Source organism: Crotalus tigris, unplaced genomic scaffold (genome assembly GCF_016545835.1).
Source record: "Crotalus tigris isolate CLP2741 ecotype Arizona unplaced genomic scaffold, ASM1654583v1 scf7180000019570.252052, whole genome shotgun sequence".
Classification (NCBI taxonomy): domain Eukaryota; kingdom Metazoa; phylum Chordata; class Lepidosauria; order Squamata; family Viperidae; genus Crotalus; species Crotalus tigris.
Genome location: NW_024097600.1, coordinates 227,869 through 245,463, shown reverse-complemented (window position 1 = coordinate 245,463; position 17,595 = coordinate 227,869). Strand labels below are relative to the sequence as shown.

At 38.1% G+C, this 17,595-nt stretch overlaps 1 protein-coding gene across 2 annotated transcripts in view; it reads left to right on the top strand.

Annotated features, from left to right (window-relative positions):
* Positions 1-5,649: 5,649 nt before the first annotated feature.
* COL5A2 (collagen type V alpha 2 chain) overlaps positions 5,650-17,595 on the top strand; it is a 96,129-nt gene continuing 84,183 nt past the window's right edge. For both annotated transcript variants that reach the window (XM_039363713.1, XM_039363712.1), the window contains exons 1-3: positions 5,650-5,872; positions 13,796-13,809; positions 14,741-14,773. In XM_039363713.1, the coding sequence (XP_039219647.1) occupies positions 5,764-5,872; positions 13,796-13,809; positions 14,741-14,773 (156 nt within the window). In that variant the 5' untranslated portion in view covers positions 5,650-5,763. The remainder of the gene's footprint in view (positions 5,873-13,795; positions 13,810-14,740; positions 14,774-17,595) is intronic.

The window sequence follows — 17,595 nt, the reverse complement described above, 5'->3', positions numbered from 1 at the left end:
TCTGTTGGCAGTTATACATATTGAGATATGGTTGGGCTATAGGTAGTCCTCGGTTTACTATAGTTCATTTAGTGACCATTCAAAATTACAATGGCACCGAAAAAAGTGACTTATGACCATTTTTCACACTTATGACTATTGCAACATCCATGTGGTCATGTGATCAAAATATAGAGGCTTGGCAACTGGTTCATATTTATGATGGTGGCAGTGTCCCGGGGTCATGTGAACAGCTTTTGTGATCTTCTGACAAGCAAAGTCAATGTGGAAGCCAGATTCACTTAATAACTGTGTTACTATCTTAACAACTGCAGCAATTTACTTAACAATTGTGGCAAGAGAGATTGTATAATGGGGCAAAACTCACTTAACATATGTATCCCTCAACAACATAAATGTTGGGCTCAGTTGTGGCCGCAAGTCAAGGATTACCTCGATTTTATTTATTTTGTTGGGATATTTTATCTCTCCAGTGCAGGGGTTCCCAACCTTTGGTTCGTGGCCGCAGCATGCCAGCAACCGGTCTGCACAAACAAGGAAAGCCCCATCCATGTGATGCAGGCAGCACACTAAACCATGCACTCTCTGGTCTGCGGAAAAACCTCTCTCCACAGTACTGGTCCCTGGTGGTTGGGGACCTCTGCTCCAGTGGCAGGAACATGAAAGGTCATTCCAATCCTTAGTCTTAAAGTAGCTTTCCAAAATTAATTTCCAAGAGTAGCTTGATGCAAGCAAAGTAGTATTTTGGGATTTCATCCGTTCAATGTATAATCCCAGAATGTTCCATGTGCCCAACCCCCACCTCTTAAAGCAAGACAGATGTGAAACTAAGCATAGAATATAAAGATGATGACCTTGTCAGGAATATGCACAAACCATTAACTAGGCAAAAGGTCTGCAACATTTTAGATTCCGAAGCAAGAAGATAACTTTCCACTCACACAGGCACTGCCTAAATTCAGTGATGTATAAGAAGGGGTAAAAGATGCAGCATAATTAGATTGCATAAATGTACTGTTAAAGCCAATATCAACAAAAGTAGTTTTGACCTTCCTGTGGAGTTGCTTTCCTGATATGGTCTACTTAGTGGGGCTGACACTAAATATACTATTAAGGATAAGTGCCATGTTTTTAGAATTAAAACATACATGCATATAAAGAACCCAGTCTAGGTATAGTGAAAGGGAGGGGCAATTGTTACTGGGAACAAAACCCAGAAGGAAATGGGATTTAATCTTTATTTTCCTGCCTATGATTATGTCTCCCATCCTCCCGGTGCAGTTACTCTCCATGTTGGGTCTGTGTGTGTTAATTTTGTCAGTAAGAACTCCTTCCCTGTATGCCTAACATCTGCCTTTTGGTGTGTGTGTGTGTGTGTATGTATGTTTAGATGCTGCTGGGAACAACTTTGTATTTCTATGTACTGTTGAAACTAGTGTCCCTGTCTGCTGTTAACTAATAGGGAAAGTGCTATAGTTTCTAATGAAAGTATCTAGAAGCACATTTTGTTTGGCTGCTTAAATTAGGCACTGGTTGCTACTAAACTGTGTTCTTATACAAAGCTGCAGTGTTTCTTAGAGGTTTGAAGGGGTACTAGCATGCTTGATAGATGGCAGAAGACTTTTGGAATAGGATTTTATCTCATAGGGAATCTTCACAAGGCTGTGCTCCAACTATTGGCTGTAATATAGCTGTTGTTCTAAGCTAAGAAGCCTCTGGAAATTGAGTCATTTCCAGAAACATAATAAGGATTTCTAATTGTCAGCTGTGTGACAACAGTGGTGTCTCTAAAATGAAAATATCGCAGGTGTTGAAAAGAACACACCCTTTTCAATGAAAGGGACTTCATTCTGATGCCAATCACAAATATGTGGTTAAAAACTGGTTGTATATATTTGCCTGACTGACTTCGCTTCTAATGCCGATTATTTTAACACTATAAGCTGCCCAGAGTCATCTCATTGTGAGATGGGCAGAAAACACATTTGATAATAAATAAATAAATAAAACAATTGGTGGATCTCAGCTTCTAGTATAACAAAATAGATCTCCAAAATTCTAAATTTCTAAATTGTATACAGAACTACTTAAACGTATGAGGCCCAAAAGTGGGGCCAAATCTTACACTTTGCATGTCCTTTCTTCTTTAATAATTTAATATAACTGCCAGCTCCTCTGTAATCCCCAGACTGGACTCAAATATATTGCAGGAGTGATGTAAGTGGATATTTCTTTAGCCCTGTAATCTCATTTGGTTCCCAGTCCTGTTTTGTAGGATCATTCAGTCCTAAAGAGTAGGTTTGGGAAGGCCCAAAAAGGGTGCGGGGGGAGGGGGGGTTAGTGGTGGGGTGTGTGTGGGGGAGGGGCAGCGGGGAACTTTATACTGCCAATTGAATCTGTTCTTTTGACACTTGGATGTATTTGGCACCTCAGTGTCTTCAGGCTGAAAGCTTATACAGTACAATTGTTTTAATGTCATTTTGAAGAAATGGGCTGTGTGATAATATGGGCTATATATATCTTTTTACACCAATTCTCTTCCATCCCTCAATCATCTGGCAATTTTGGTAGCTGCTTGGCCAAGCTGGGATTGAATTGTATTAGTAAAAAGCCAGTGGGATGTCCTAAGAAACTGAATATGCACTTCCAAATGTCAGTTTCATCCACTGGTTTACAGACGTACAGTTTTGTTTCTATCTCTCATTAAAGAGTGCAGGCAGGCTATTTATTTTCCTCGGCATCTCAGCAATGTGGTTATTACATCTGCAGAGAAAACTTCCTTTGGCTGAAAAACTGAAGTCCAAGATGACTCCAAGTCAGTCAAACAAGTTAGACTTCTGGCCTGTTTTTCGTTCCTGGTGCAAACACAGTTTCCTTTCTTTTAGCTGGCTTCTTCTGCCCCCTAGTGGTTCTTTATTAGTAGCCTTTCCCCCCTCTAAATAACGAAAGGATCTCTATCCTGGGAAATCAGCAAAAAAAGGAAGCAGGAATAATTTTCCAGTTGTACTAGTATCAGCCTCCTTAAAGGAAAACAATAAGGTCACACTAATTGGTATTCAGCCTTCTTCATTTATTGAATGCATGTGCTGTTTTTGCCTTTGTATGTAATATTTTAATAGATTTTTGAATGATGAAGACCAGCTTTCCTATTTTATTTCTTCTTCGCTGCCACTATTTTCCATTGTATTATTTTTTCAGAAATGAAGATTTTCTACTGCCTTCCCCTCATATACATCATTGAATTTATATTTGGAATACAAAAAAAAAAAAAATCAACCCATTGTTAGAGATTGGTAGAGCTTAGATGAGAGAATTGGCTGTTCATTTGTTGTTTTGATACCTTGGGAAATGTTGGCTTCCTTTCTAGAACGGAGCCAGTCTGGTGTAGTGTTTAAGGTAAAATCAGGAGACCCGAGTTCTAGTTCTGAGTTCTGAATTCTAATTCTGCATGAAAGCCGGCTTGGTGACTCTAGTCCAATGGTTCTCAACCTATGGGTCGGGACCCCATTTGGGGTTGAACGACCATTTCATGGGGGTCGCCAAACAAGGCTGTCCGCCATTTTTCCCCCCTTTTCTTTGGCCACGCCCCTGGCACCCGGTGATGTATAAGTGGTTGGGGGTCACCACAACATGGGGAACTGTATTATGGGGTCGCGCTATTGGAAAGGTTGAGAACCACTGCTCTAGTCAGTCCCTTGCAGCTCAAGTCACCCCACAGAGTGGTTGTTGTGGGGAAAATAGGAGGAGGAAATACCAGGTAAGTTTGACACCTTCAGTTATTTATAAAAATAACAAAGGCTTATTATTATTGCTTGTCAAAGATATTTTATATAGCTATTTTTATTTGAAATATTTCTGGAGATGCCGATCCCACAATCCAGGCAATTCACAAGTCAAAAATAAAACACCATTTATCAGCCATAAAAAAAGATTGTAGTTGGGCATACATATTAAAACCTAACATATTAAAACTAGAAAACCAGCTAAACTGCCTACAAGTTTATCTCACTCAGTACACTCAGATATGAGTCTAACTAAACCATGTTGGGATGTGATTTACTAATGAGCAGAGTTAGGACTGGGGAGAAAAATCCTCCCTTAGCTGTGAAAGCTTACTGGGTGTCTTTGGGCTGCATATATATTTTTCCTACAGCATGAAGGTATTGAGTGGATAAATCAGAAGAAGGATTACTGGCTATGCACATTTTAGTTCAGAAAGTGAAGGGAGCTTCAGGGTTAGGTAGCTTTCAAATCTGATACTACAAGAACTCTGAAAACCTTGATGTTTATTCTTCTGATGCTTGTTTTTACTTTTTCTTCTCTTCATCATCATGTAGTTGTACTAATTTGTTTTTTGTTTTTTGTTTTTTTAAAAAAAACTATAGTTGCATGCATGGGCAAATTAAATAAGTGCAACAAGATTGTTGGTTTTAGGCTTGGGCAGTGCTTTCCAAGGAGTACAAAGGTAGTTAGGGCTGGATTCAGAGTTTGTACTAATCATTGTGGGTTGAACATAATTTGTTGAACAAATGAGGTATGGTCTAGAATCACACTGCAAGTCCAGCTACGGTTTGCAAATTTCACTGGCTTGATTTATAGCCAGTTAACTGGTAAAATTCATCACCACAATCCATGGCTATGAACTTAGATGACTTCAAAAGAGAGTGGGATAAACTCATGGAGGGCAGGTCTATCAAAAGCTTTTGTTCTTGTGAGTCAGTTACTTTAAATTTGGGGCAGCATCCCTCCAGTATCAGCTGCAGGGGTGAAAGAGGGTTTATGGCTCTCCTTTCTGCTTGTGAGCAACTCAAGGCATTGAGTTGGCCAATGTGAGAAATAAAATTGGCTCTGGCGAGAATGAGCAGGGCTATTCTTGTGTTCTTATGTCCTAATACATTAAGCCAAAATGAATCCATAAACAATATGAGTTAATGGGTTGTTTGAACCCTGTCCCTGAGCTCTAGCACAAGAATTCAGCCTTTGTTCCAATGCTGTTGAATTATGGTGCCAGGAGGGAATAGATAACGTTCATTGCAGTGCTCTATTTGCTTTACTGTCACCAACATATTTAAACAAACAAAGACGATTCTTGCTGGAAGGGTTAAACTTGTAGCTAAGGTTCCTGTGTTCTCCATTCTCCACTTTTGAAAGTCAAGAATATAAATGATAGCCCATCTGTCCTTTTGATTCAGTTTAGTGGCATCTTCTCAATTTCTGTATTCTCAAAATATTTCACTATGTTAGAAAATGGGGGATGGGAGTTTGCCTAAATGTTAGTGCAATTCTGCATATATGACCAGGGTCTGATGCATGTTGATTTGGGAAGGCTTCCTTAGCACATATTGTTTTTACTTTTTTTTTTTTTATAGTATGAAAAGGATAAATGGGCAGCTCTCAAGCTCCCACTCTGATTTGTCCCTTCTACCCATGCAGACAATAACATCATAACTGCATTGGTAGGCATCTCTCCTGGTTCTAAACTGCAGTTCTGCCCGGTGAATTGCTTTGGATGGCTGTGCTCATGACACCATAAATAAGTCTTCTGAGTCAGGAATATTGCCCTGTTCTTGTGTTAGAAGCTTTTTTTCTTCCCAGCAGAAATCTGATGCTACTAATGTTGTTCTCTGTCCTTTCTCTCTTCTAGACATAGAAGAAGACGAAATCGCCTGCACTCAGAATAACCAGGTGTATCTGAATAGGGACATCTGGAAACCTTCAGAATGCCAGATTTGTGTGTGTGACAATGGAGCCATTCTGTGTGATATGATTCAGTGTCTCGAACCACTAGATTGTGAAAACCCACGGGTTTCCCCTGGAGAGTGTTGTCCTACATGCCCAAACACAGCCCGAACTGGATTTGAAGCTTCTATCGGTAAAGTTTTTTTAAAATATCAATAATAATAATAACAATGTTTCACAAATAATGTTTTGTACATTTATCATAAATGAATTCATTTTAGAAAGTGGTCTCACTCATTCTATTTTTTTATCCATTTAGAGCATTCTCTCTCTATCCCCCCCCCACACTTTTTGTTTAAAAATGGAGGGTTGTATCTATTTCTAGTGTGCAAGTGTCACATATATAAAATTGTTAATTCGTTCTGGATTGGTTATTTTTATGAATGAAGGCAAATATACATGTTCCAGGATAATGTTGCAGGATCCAATCTGGGTTGTTCACCGGGACCAGAGGTTTAATCTTCTCAGCTTTCAGACTTGTGCTGGAGCCCTCATCCTCAGGGAACTACTACTTTCTACTGGAATGGTAGAGGATGAGCTCCAGCATGAGTCCAAAACTCGGAAGACTAACCTCTGCTCCCAATGACAGACCCAGATTGGATCCTGGTTATATGTACAAGGTTAATTTGTACACCTTTCCCCCTAAAATACATATCTTTTTTTTCACATTTCCCACCTTTGGTAAGCATTTAATAATAATAATAATAAAGTTGGAAGGGACCTTGGAGGTCATCTAGTCCAACCCCCTGCTCAGGCAGGAAACCCTATACCATTTCAGATAAATGGCTGTCCAGTCTCTTCTTAAAAATTTCCAGTGTTGGAGCATTCATGGCTCCTAGAGGCAGATTGTTCCACTGGTTAATTGTTCATGTATACCTTGTTCTTCAAATAGAAAACACTTTTTTTAAAAAGCCAAAGACTTGATTGTGAGAAGAGTATAGCTTAGAAGTATAGCTCAGTCAGGGATACCAAAATCAGATTAGTTTGGTTCAAAGTATAGATTGAATGAAACTTTCCAATATCCCTAATTTTGGTACATTTTTCGACTGAAAACTGTTCCAGAACATGCAAGGTATTTAAAAAAACCAGCAATGGCTCAATTTTCACTGACACCTAAGTTGGGAGGAATGTATATGTGTGTAGAAGCAGACTGAATTCTTCAAGTATATCTATGGGACAATATAGGTAGGACAAGAAACAATAGAGGGAAACTAATCAGGTAGAAAAGCAACCTAGAACTAAGGAGAAATTTTCTGACAGTAAGAACAATTAACCAGTGGAAGAACTTGCCTCCAGAAGTTGTGGGTGCTCCAACATTGGAGACTTATAAAAAGAGACTGGACAGCCGTTTTCTGAAATGGTAGAGGGCCTGTTGCTTGAAAAACAGATTGGACTAGAAGACCTCCAAGGTCCCTTCCAACTGTGTTATTCTGTTAATATATGTTATTTGTATGAAAATGATGGTGGTGATTATAGAGAAAGCAATGGTTCAGTAAAAGTCTCTAGTATTGTGCCTGATTCAACTCATTCCCAGGACCTTGAAGAGATGCTGACAATTTCAGAAACATAGAACGGATCAATACGTTTTTTATATAGATGTAGAAGGACACATTTATTTTCTTTTTTAAAAAAAAAAACTTGAATGAAAAATATAGCCAATAAAAAAGAACCATACAATTAAAAAAAACAGTAAAGAAGAAAATTAAACTAACTGAAACCAAAATATAGGAGAAAAGGCTCCATCAACATTTAAAGACCTTAACAGAAGTTAACAAATTTTAATATTAAACAATTTAATACATAAAGCATAAATGTTACTGGTTTACAGAAATACTTTTACATATTATTAAAATGATCAAATTATGTCACAAAATCTATACCAAAGAAGAATGTACAATATTGCTTTATTCATTGATTAGTTAAAAATACTGTCTTTTCTAAGATGGACAAGTTACATATTTCTAACAGCTATTTTTTATTGTCTTGAATAATATCACTTTTCCACTTTCTCAGTATATTTTTTTTCCATGCACTACGCTCAGTTTAACCATAATTCACCATAGAGAGTAAGATTCCAGAATTTTGGAATATAATTCTGCATCGCATTAACATCTTTAACATTTAGAGTTTTCCCCGTGAATCTACTGATGAACATGAAAATATTATTTCAGATGACTATTGATAGTTCAGAAGATCAAATCAGATGGGACAATGAACTCTCAGTACTGTTACATTTCCAGCAGAGAAAATCTGATACCCATCCTTTGAATACAGTTTTTTTTTGTGTGTGTGTGTGTGGGGGGGAGATGGGAAGTCAGGTAAACTTCAAGTTTCATGAATCAATTTTAGTCTCAAATTTGTCAGTAGGGGTGAAGGGTTAATATTTTTTAAAGGCTTGCTACCATTGATGGGGCATTATCAGAGATTCCAGTTCTTTAATCCATGTTTGACCCTGTAATATTGTGAGACAGGCTTCTAAATCTATGAATTCTTATTCTCCTACAACGCACATAGAGATCAAGTTCAATGAATGGGTCAGCTGAGAAATTCCTAAGCAAAATATCCAGTGAAATAATGCATGAGTAATTCATGCTGATCTTATTTGAAAATAATTGGAAGCAGGACTTAGAGGCAGTGCTAAAGACCTGGGAGGGTCTGCGGCATGTATTATATTTCAGGTTGTAAATGTGAAACTGTCAGGGTTTCCAAACAAACTTTTTCCTCATATAATCCTGAAATAGAAGAGATCCACTTAATATTCTGGCTCTTTCGACTCATGTCTCCAGTTAATCTCAGCGTTGTGAATAGCTTTGAGAACTAAAAGCTGCCACCTGAGACTTAAAAACAATCGAAAATGACACTTTGGTTCTAGACCAGCGGTCTCCAATATTTTCGGCTCAGTGGACTGGCAGAAGTGGCAGCGGTGGCGGGAGTGGAGAGGAGAGAGTTTTGTGCATCTGCGGGTATATGTGCCACTTTCACAAATGCAGTTTCGCACATGTGAACGTGAACGCACAAGCTCATCTACCACTTCCACAGCCCGGTTCCTGAGCTGCACTGTGTGAAGAGGAGTTGTCTTGGGCCACATATACAGTATATAATATAGTTAATGTATATGAATAACAGAGCAGCATGGTAGCCTTGTGGTAGCTTGCCTCCCACTCAGAAAGTTGAGAGCTCAATCCTAGGTAGCGGCAGATTTTTCTCTCCAAGGGCACAAAGAAAAGATATCTGCTATGAACTCAGCATGGTGTCAGGAAGGGCATCCAGCCAGTAAATGTTCAACTCCATTCAGTCACTCCAACTCTACCCTGAATTAAAGGATTACAACTTTGTAAAAAGGGAGTTATTTATGTATATAAATAACAAAACTTCCTTAATTTTTTTTATAAATCTTGTGGGGCTACATTATTAGCTATCCAGGGCTGCAAGCAGCTGATGGGCCATGGGTTGGACACACGTGTTCTAGACTATGACCTTCATGCTGTGTAAGTCACATTTTTGATGCCAGTTGTTATAGCATCAAATTGTACTTGGGCATGTTATATTTTCTTTGGATAATTGGAGCTATTTTCAATTAGTATTAGGGTAGTTTCCCCCCCCCTTGGAATAGTAACAGTCCATTCTATAGCTATGATTGCCAAATTATGGCATTACTGTGTTTCCTCTGATTGTCTTTTGTAACAAAAGCAGCATTATTTTGCTACAAAAATAGATACTCCCCTCAAATAAGAAAATAAAATCTGATGTTTAAGAAACCAGACAAAAGCAGTTAAGAAATTATTCAGTCATGGATCCCACATTTATGTAGTCCAGAAGTTCAGAGATGAAATTTTTAATGGAAATTAGGAATACATTTATTGCATGGAGCTTAATGCCTATTAAACTCTGCTCTGCAGAAGGATTTGGATCATAGCATTGCTTGACAATAACCAGCTTATTATACAAATGTGTTACTTTGGCAGCTCGAATGGACCCTAGAATGGACCCTGTCAGGAGTTAAGCCAGAGTTTCTGGCTCATCTATTAGAATAAGTAAACAAGAGATGGAGCAGCAATGACTTGTTAGCTGAGCTTGCTGGATGAAAAAGTGAAGTGGGATTGATCAAGCAAAGTACACCGTCACATTATTTACTCTTAATAATCAAGGATTCATTACAGTTTGGGCTTACTGTGACATTGTAGTGCAGCCTATCACAGTCCAGGATCCAATCTGGGTCGGTCACCGGCACCAAAGATTTTGTCTTCTGAGCTTTCGGACTTGTGTGAGAATCCATCTTCAGGGAACTTCTCACTAGCAGACCTGTGCTGTTCTGTGTGTGGTATTTATAGTGGCTGTTGTAAGTGGCTTTTAGGTGTTGATTGGGATGTGTTGAAGGCTGGCTTTTAAGTCATTCGCTGTCATTTGCACTATAAATACAACACATACAAGAGCACACACTCTGCTAATGAGACATTCCCTAAAAATGGGCTCCAATACAAGTCCGAAAGCTCGGGAGACAAAAATCTCTGATCCCAGGGACCAGCCCAGGTTGGATACTACAACATTATCCTGAGACACTATATTTGCCTTCATTCATATAACAGTCCAGTTTCATTCATAGTATGCAGCTACTCATGAATAGTCACAAAAGGTTCTAAAAGATTCTAGTGAAGAAGCAACCCTAGACAATCTACTGGTAATCAATGGTTTAAGAAACAAAACCGAAGGAACTAAGCAAATCACTTGAACCCTCTATCTGCAGTTCTTTCAGTAGGATAATATATATAGAGAGAGGTAATGATGGAGAGCCAGGTTGGTGTAGTGGTGAAGATGCTGGCCTAGAAACCAGGGGACAGTGAGTTCTAGTCCTGCCTTAGGAATAAAACTCACCTGAGTGATTTTGGGCCAGTCATTCTATCTCAGCCCACTCTATCTCACAAGATTGTTGTAGGGAAAAAGGAGGAAGATTAGGTATATTTGCTGCCTTGAGTTACTTCTAAAGTCATAAAGATGGGATAAAAAAATCTGGTAGGTAGGTAGGTAGGTAGGTAGGTAGGTAGGTAGATAGATAGATAGATAGAGCTGAAGCAAAGGACTACAATGATCCATTTCCCTTCTTTGAGAAAATGCTGTTTACAGAGACTCTGGGACAAGCCTTCTCCGAGATGGCCTTTTAGGGAATGGATTATACCTCATTATCCAGTCTTTCTCCTGCATGCTGGCATCCAGAGAATCATAAAGACTTAGCTTTTCAGGAGACATTTAGGCATATGTTTAGCCTACTGTCAGAGTTGGCAATGTCACTGTGCATTGATGGATGGTAGTAATTTATACCCTGCATGTTTTTAACTCTATGTTCTGGCATTTTATCAGCTGTTCAGAACCAATGGGAATTTAATAGCATAGAAGCTTTAGTATTTTCTTTTAAAAATATTCACATATTTAAATGTTGCCATGATTAAGAAGGAATCAGTGTAGTATTATTACACACTGAGTATTTCCTTCCAAAGTTCATACCATATAGTTCCCTGAAACAGGGGAAAAAAATCTCTTTAAATGACAGCAGGAGTGATTCATTATTTGCCTGCCCAGAAGAACAGAAACTGGAATGACCCCTAATTGGAAAAAAAAGAACCTATAGTTGGAGGAACTTCATGAAATTCTTTCAAATTGGAAGCCACCAAGAGCACGCATGCAAATTCACAGTCTTTTCCTATCCATATTTGCTTTGAAGTACATTCCACAAAGGCCAGAGGGGTTTATGTCTAGATACAAAGGAATATATTTGTATACACCCCAGTGCATTATACTTTCTGAAAATGATTTGTCAGTGATGATAATATTATTTTGATTATGAATAAAGAATGCTGTGCTGGATGCTCTACAGTTAACCAGTAAAAGCAGATATGGTTGCTTTAATAAACAGATGGTACATGTCTGGAGTATGTTTAGGTGTTTTTAGGTCAAAGGCTGAATATTTATTCAGTAATACAAACAGGGAAAAATATGTTTGGAAGCTGCAGACTGCACAAGAGCTCTTAAATATATTAATTCATGTCAGCTGCCCCTAACCTGATGTCCTACAGATGTGGTGAGATTATAGCCCTTACAATCCTGGGAACTGGAATCTCAAAAATGTCTCAGAGAGGATACACATGTTCTCCCATAGGTCTGTCTGTCTGTCTCCTTTCCTGTCTTACTGTCTATCTGTCTAAGTAGGTTTAATTTTAACATTCCCCCTAAAAAAAAAGGTATGTGCTCAAAGAAAAAACAGGAGATAATTAGAAATATTTTATTTAGTGGTTTATGCTACTTAAAAGATTTTCTACTATGTGAAATAAAGACATAAATACAAAATATTGGGGTTAAATGTAGTCTTAAAAGTCCAGTGCATAGTAAATAGATACGGTACGCTCAGTTTATTTTCTTTCCTACCTTACATTTTTCTACATCATTTCAGCACAAGTGCATAAATGTAGTTTTAATGGGTCTGCATTCAAATGTATGTGTTTTTGATGCATGTGATATAGGATCGATTTTTCTGTCTGTCTTTTTCCTTAATACATTGCTGTTTGGTATGATTTTCCCCAAGCAGGCAGTTTTCAGCAGACTTTTCCCTTATACACATTTCTGCATGCCATTTTTTAAACTTGCATTTTCAATTTTTTTTAAAATCACATAAATAGCTGTCTTTAAGTAAGTTAAAGTATTTAATTAGCTTGCATTAAAATCTGAACCAAGTGAACTTCTGAGCCATCCAAATTGGAAGTAAGACCCAATTAGTTCAATTTCTTCCCAGTTATTTTGTTCAGCCGATATAGGCAACAAATGCTTTTCTAAATATTGATGGACTCCAGTTCAGCTTTTTAAAGGTTTTTTTTTCTTCCTTGTCTCTCTTTGTTTCATTCCGTGTTATGACTTTGATGCCAAATCTCTTCCCCAAACTACTACCACCTAAGAATGTCTGTTTGTTCCGTTCCTGTCAGTACCTTGCAGCCAATCTCTCTTCTAAAGGATTAACTAATACTGGTAAAAAGCTGATCTTAGGAATGCAAAATGAGCAAAATGTTTTATATTCCATATTTGTGTAATTGCATTCCAATAGCAATCAACACTGAAACAATCTGTATATGCCCAATGATGGTGTAATTAATCTGGAGGCCTGGAAGCTAATTGGTGACTCTAAGATGAGTGGCCCATTGGCTACTTGGCTATTCTAAGTATTCTTTAACATTAGCCACTGTCCTATTGCAAGGATAAGGATGGGATTCAGGAGAATGAGGATGTTTCTTTCCTCCTCAGCAGCCTTGGTTGAGAGTCTTCAGAGAAGCAAGAAGGACTGGACCAGCATATATTTCAGAGTTTGCCTAAAGGCCCTCTGCCCAAAGAATTAGTAAGGTGAAGTTACCGTGAAAAGACAGAGTAGCCACACTGGGCTGTACTGTTTCTTTTCAGTGGTTAGTTCTCTAGTTACATCTTTTCTCTCATTCACTGTCCCCCCCTCTCTCTATTTATTCAGAGTAACGTTTTCTATTCAAATGTCAGTAGCGTATGTTTTTGAAATCCATCTGTTGTTGCCTTTTTAAAAAATAAAATCCTTTATTCTTTGTTGGTTCAACACCACACACACAAAATTTAATAACACAAACACATTGTGTTTTGTCCTTTCACCATGGACTTCCATAATGGTTTAAAATTGGTAAGATAGATCTATAGAGGGAAAACAGAGATAATTGTTTAAAATATTATTCCTGCAGTGCCCTCAACAGACTGTTGGTATGTGTGTGCATGTGGGGGGGGAGGGGCTTCTTCCCTTTTCAGAACAGGTCATGGCAACATAACTACTGACTTAAATAGTCATCTGGGGTGAACAATCTCACTAGCCAGTCCAAAACTCAATAGATGGGATCCCAGAGAGAGGATAAGTAGGATGGTCTTGACAAAGTATAGACACTAGCCTCCAAATGTTAAATATGCTTAGCTCATAAGATATGGCTCTTCTGACATAAAACTCACCAATTCTTGGAAATTATTGATGTTAATTAATTATTTCATTTTGCTTCCCTTTTTCTAGGTAGAGGACTGAAGGTAAGCTTAATTAATTGTTATTTAGTGGAGTAATATTGCAGCTTGAGGTATATGGGATAAAGAATGCATACATTATTATTTAGCATATCATAAGGTGAACTGAGTGGGAAGAAACTTGACACATCTTTCTGCTACCTGGAGAGTAAAAAGCCAATGCAATGTATTTACTTAATGAAGAGATACCAGTAAGTAAAAACAATAAATAGAAAAAAATAGTGATTAAACAAGGAAGGAAGGAAGGAAGGAAGGAAGGAAGGAAGGAAGGAAGGAAGGAAGGAAGGAAAATTGATTTTTAAATTGCCTAAGAAAAAGTCTGGTGCTTGAATGGTATAAGAGCAAGTATCAGGTGACTAAACATGACCATATGACTAAAATAATAAGTTTCCATTGGCTTTTCAGCTAAGATGAAATATAATACAATACCTGAGAAGGACTTTTTCTATACAGTCATCAATCAGTGTCAGGAAAAAGGCTATTGATGAAAACCTATTCAGGTACTTAGGCCCTTAGACATGGCAGTACTAACTACATCAATACATATTCTTGTGAACAGTGGGGAAAAAAGGACTTTTTTTTTAGGGTGTGCAATTTCCTCCCTAAGCAGATTGCTGGATTCTGTTTTAAGGCAGGGAGAAACAGAAAGCAGAACACCAGAAAACGTCTATCTCATTTTGCAAGCCAGCTCTGTCTGCCTTGAAATATTGGATCTTAAATTAGGAAATTACATCTCAGGGCTAAGTGGGCCTAGCATGTCCTTAGCTCTGCCTTAATACAGAAAACATTTCCTAGCAATCAGGGAAGACTTTCCACAATCATGTCAATTTATGCTTCATAGTGAAATGGGGAAAAATGGAAAAAACTATTTCTTGGTGTTTTTTTTTTAAAAAAAATACTATTTTCCTCAGATAATTTTTGTCTTTTTACCTTATAGGGTCAAAAAGGAGAACCTGGAGTAGTACCAGTGGTAAGTTGTGTGTGTGTGTGCGTGTGTGTCCCTGGGTGTGTGTTATAGTACTCTTTACTGACAAGCATTTTATAGAATGTAATCTTAAAAAACTGTTTATTCATTTGGAAAGCAGTTCACCTTTTTTTTTTTAGTATAGCTCTTTAGGGAAAAAAATCTATATGCTCTATAGATATTAAAATGCAGTATAATATAAACATTTTTTTATCTGCCAACTTGTGAGGAACAGATGCCAGGCATAGTTATTACTATGTGCCATGCAATCTGTAGCCCATAACAGAATTTCTCTGGTTTCCCTCCCACCCCATGCAAGTAGTCCTCAACTTACGACCACAACTGACCCCCAATTTTCTGTTGCTAAGCAAGACAGTTGTTAAGTGAGTTTTGGCCCATCTTACAATCTTTCCTGCCAGAGCTGTTAAATGAATCACTGTAGTTTTTAAGTTAGTAACATGGTTGTTAAATGAACCTGACTTCCCCATTGACTTTGCTTGCCAGAAGGTCACAAAATTACATGACCCTGGGACACTGCGACCGTCAGAAATATGAGTCAATTGCCAAATGTCTGAATTTTGATCACATGACCACGGGGACACTGCAACTGTTGTAAGTGTGAAAAACAGCCATAAGTAGTGGTGGGATTCAGCCAGTTCGCACCAGTTTGGTAGAACCGGTAGCTAATTTTTTATTGCCCAGGCCCAGAATGGACTTCCGGAAGCAGCATCCACACAGAGAACTGGTTGTTCACGTATTTGAATCCCACCACTGGTCATAAGTCCCTTTTTTCAGTGCCTTTATAAGTTTGAACAGTCACTAAATGAACTGTTGTAAGTTGAGAACCACCTGTATTCATTTATTTAAAAGATTTATATAGCCACCCATCTTATTTCGAACTCTGGGAGGCTCCCAATCAACAATTAAAACAATATTAATAATAAAACAACATAATAAATATATCTATTAAAACTCTAAACATTAAAAAACTAGCACCAGTATGACTCTTTCTCTTCTATGGGAATCTTTCTCTTAAGGGAATAGAACCATCACAGCAGGGTTTTAGTAACTGGACCTAAACTAATTACTTACTAGTGTTTGGCACAAAGAGTGCGTGGCATTGTGGAAGCTGTCTTTTCTACCCAAACCAAGAAATACCTTCAAATAAGACTGACAGAGATCAATTGCTTGATCCCTTATTGTTTCCATTTTTCCTTCTATAGCTATAACTGTGATGCAGTGATAAGAACTCTATACACTAATTCACCTGTGATAGTACCACAGATATGTATATTGGTATTGTGAGGCTAGCTGTTCTTTTTGCCCCCTTTATCTAATGAGATAATTGTCTGTTACAGAGGAAATAGGAAAGGCAAAATGCCTCAAACTTCCTGCTGTTTGGACGATTTATCCATTCCCAAATAAGTTTGAGCCTCCATATAAACAGTATAACCATTTTTATTGCCTTTGCACTTAATGCAGGCTCCTGAGACAGGGTGCAATTAAGAGCCACTAGTTTATTGGGTTTCCATGTTTTATTTGATGGAAATGCAATGGAGCTTGTTTCTGATAAGCATTTTTTTACTGCAAAAAAACAAAAACCAGAACAAAACGAAACAAAGATTACTGTATATCCTACAGTGGATTATGATGATGTACTCCCGCATATTTAACTATTTGATTCCTCTCTTTTTCATGCCCCTTTCCCAAACACAGCATAGTTTCAAATATACCCCCAGTGTTTGCGCCCTGTTTTAAAAAAATTAACTAGTAACTCTCTTCTCTTCTCTCCTCTCCTCTCCTCTCCCCTCCCCTCTCTTCTCCTCTCCTCTGCTCTCTCTTACCCTATCTTACCCTCCCCTATCCTACTCCACCCTACTCCTCTCCCCTCTCCTCCCCTCCTTTCCCTTCAAATCAATTAAAGACTTGCATAATTATTTCTGCATTGTTTACAATACTGATACTGCATAGTTAGGAGGGTTTGCCCTCATTCTTATCACTTGTGCTCCCTTAGCTTCGTATTCTGTAGTACCAGATAGATGGGAAGTGGGGAGAACAAAGAAGAAGGTAGAGGTTTGAAATAAAGAACTCCACATTGGTATTTTTTTTAAAAAAATATGTCTCCTTTGTATAAGGCTTCATACTCTATAGAGGAGCAAACCAGAATTAGTTGCCCCTTGCTGAAAATGCAGGAAGAAGCTACAGTTCTTATTTGTTTCATAACCATATCTCAGACGACACATGTTCAGATGTCTTTTCAGCACATTCTCTGCTTATATTTTGGCCTTTGAAAGGCTTTTATCTTTTTTTTCAAAGTAATCTACAGAAAGATGTGCTTGAAATAGTTCAGGATACTGACAGCACACTAAAGGTCAGAGATAGAACTGAATCCCAGGATGGACTGAGAAGTGTCAGGACCAGAAGGCTGAGAATTTGCCAGAGCCCACGCTTTGTGTGGAGTGGGAGGGGGTTGCTAATCCCTAACATTTGACCTTCCCTTATTTTAATTACAAATGCTTATTCACCTCTTCTTGCTAATCAAGTGAGTGATGATCAAAGGAAAGAAACAAATTATTTTCACTGATCTTGGCTTTTTATTTAGTGCCAACCTCATCCATTATGGTGCTTTCCAAAAATATTAGAATTCTTCCCAGTTCCCAGAATCCCAAGTGACTTGGCCATTGGGAGTTCTAGGACTATAGGAGTTGAATTTTACCACATCAGAGGGCACTATATTGAGAAATTGGGTAGGTATAGGACTTACAAACAACAACAACAACAACAACAACCAGCAAGCACATAAACAGCAGGAAGCCTACCTTGAAAGC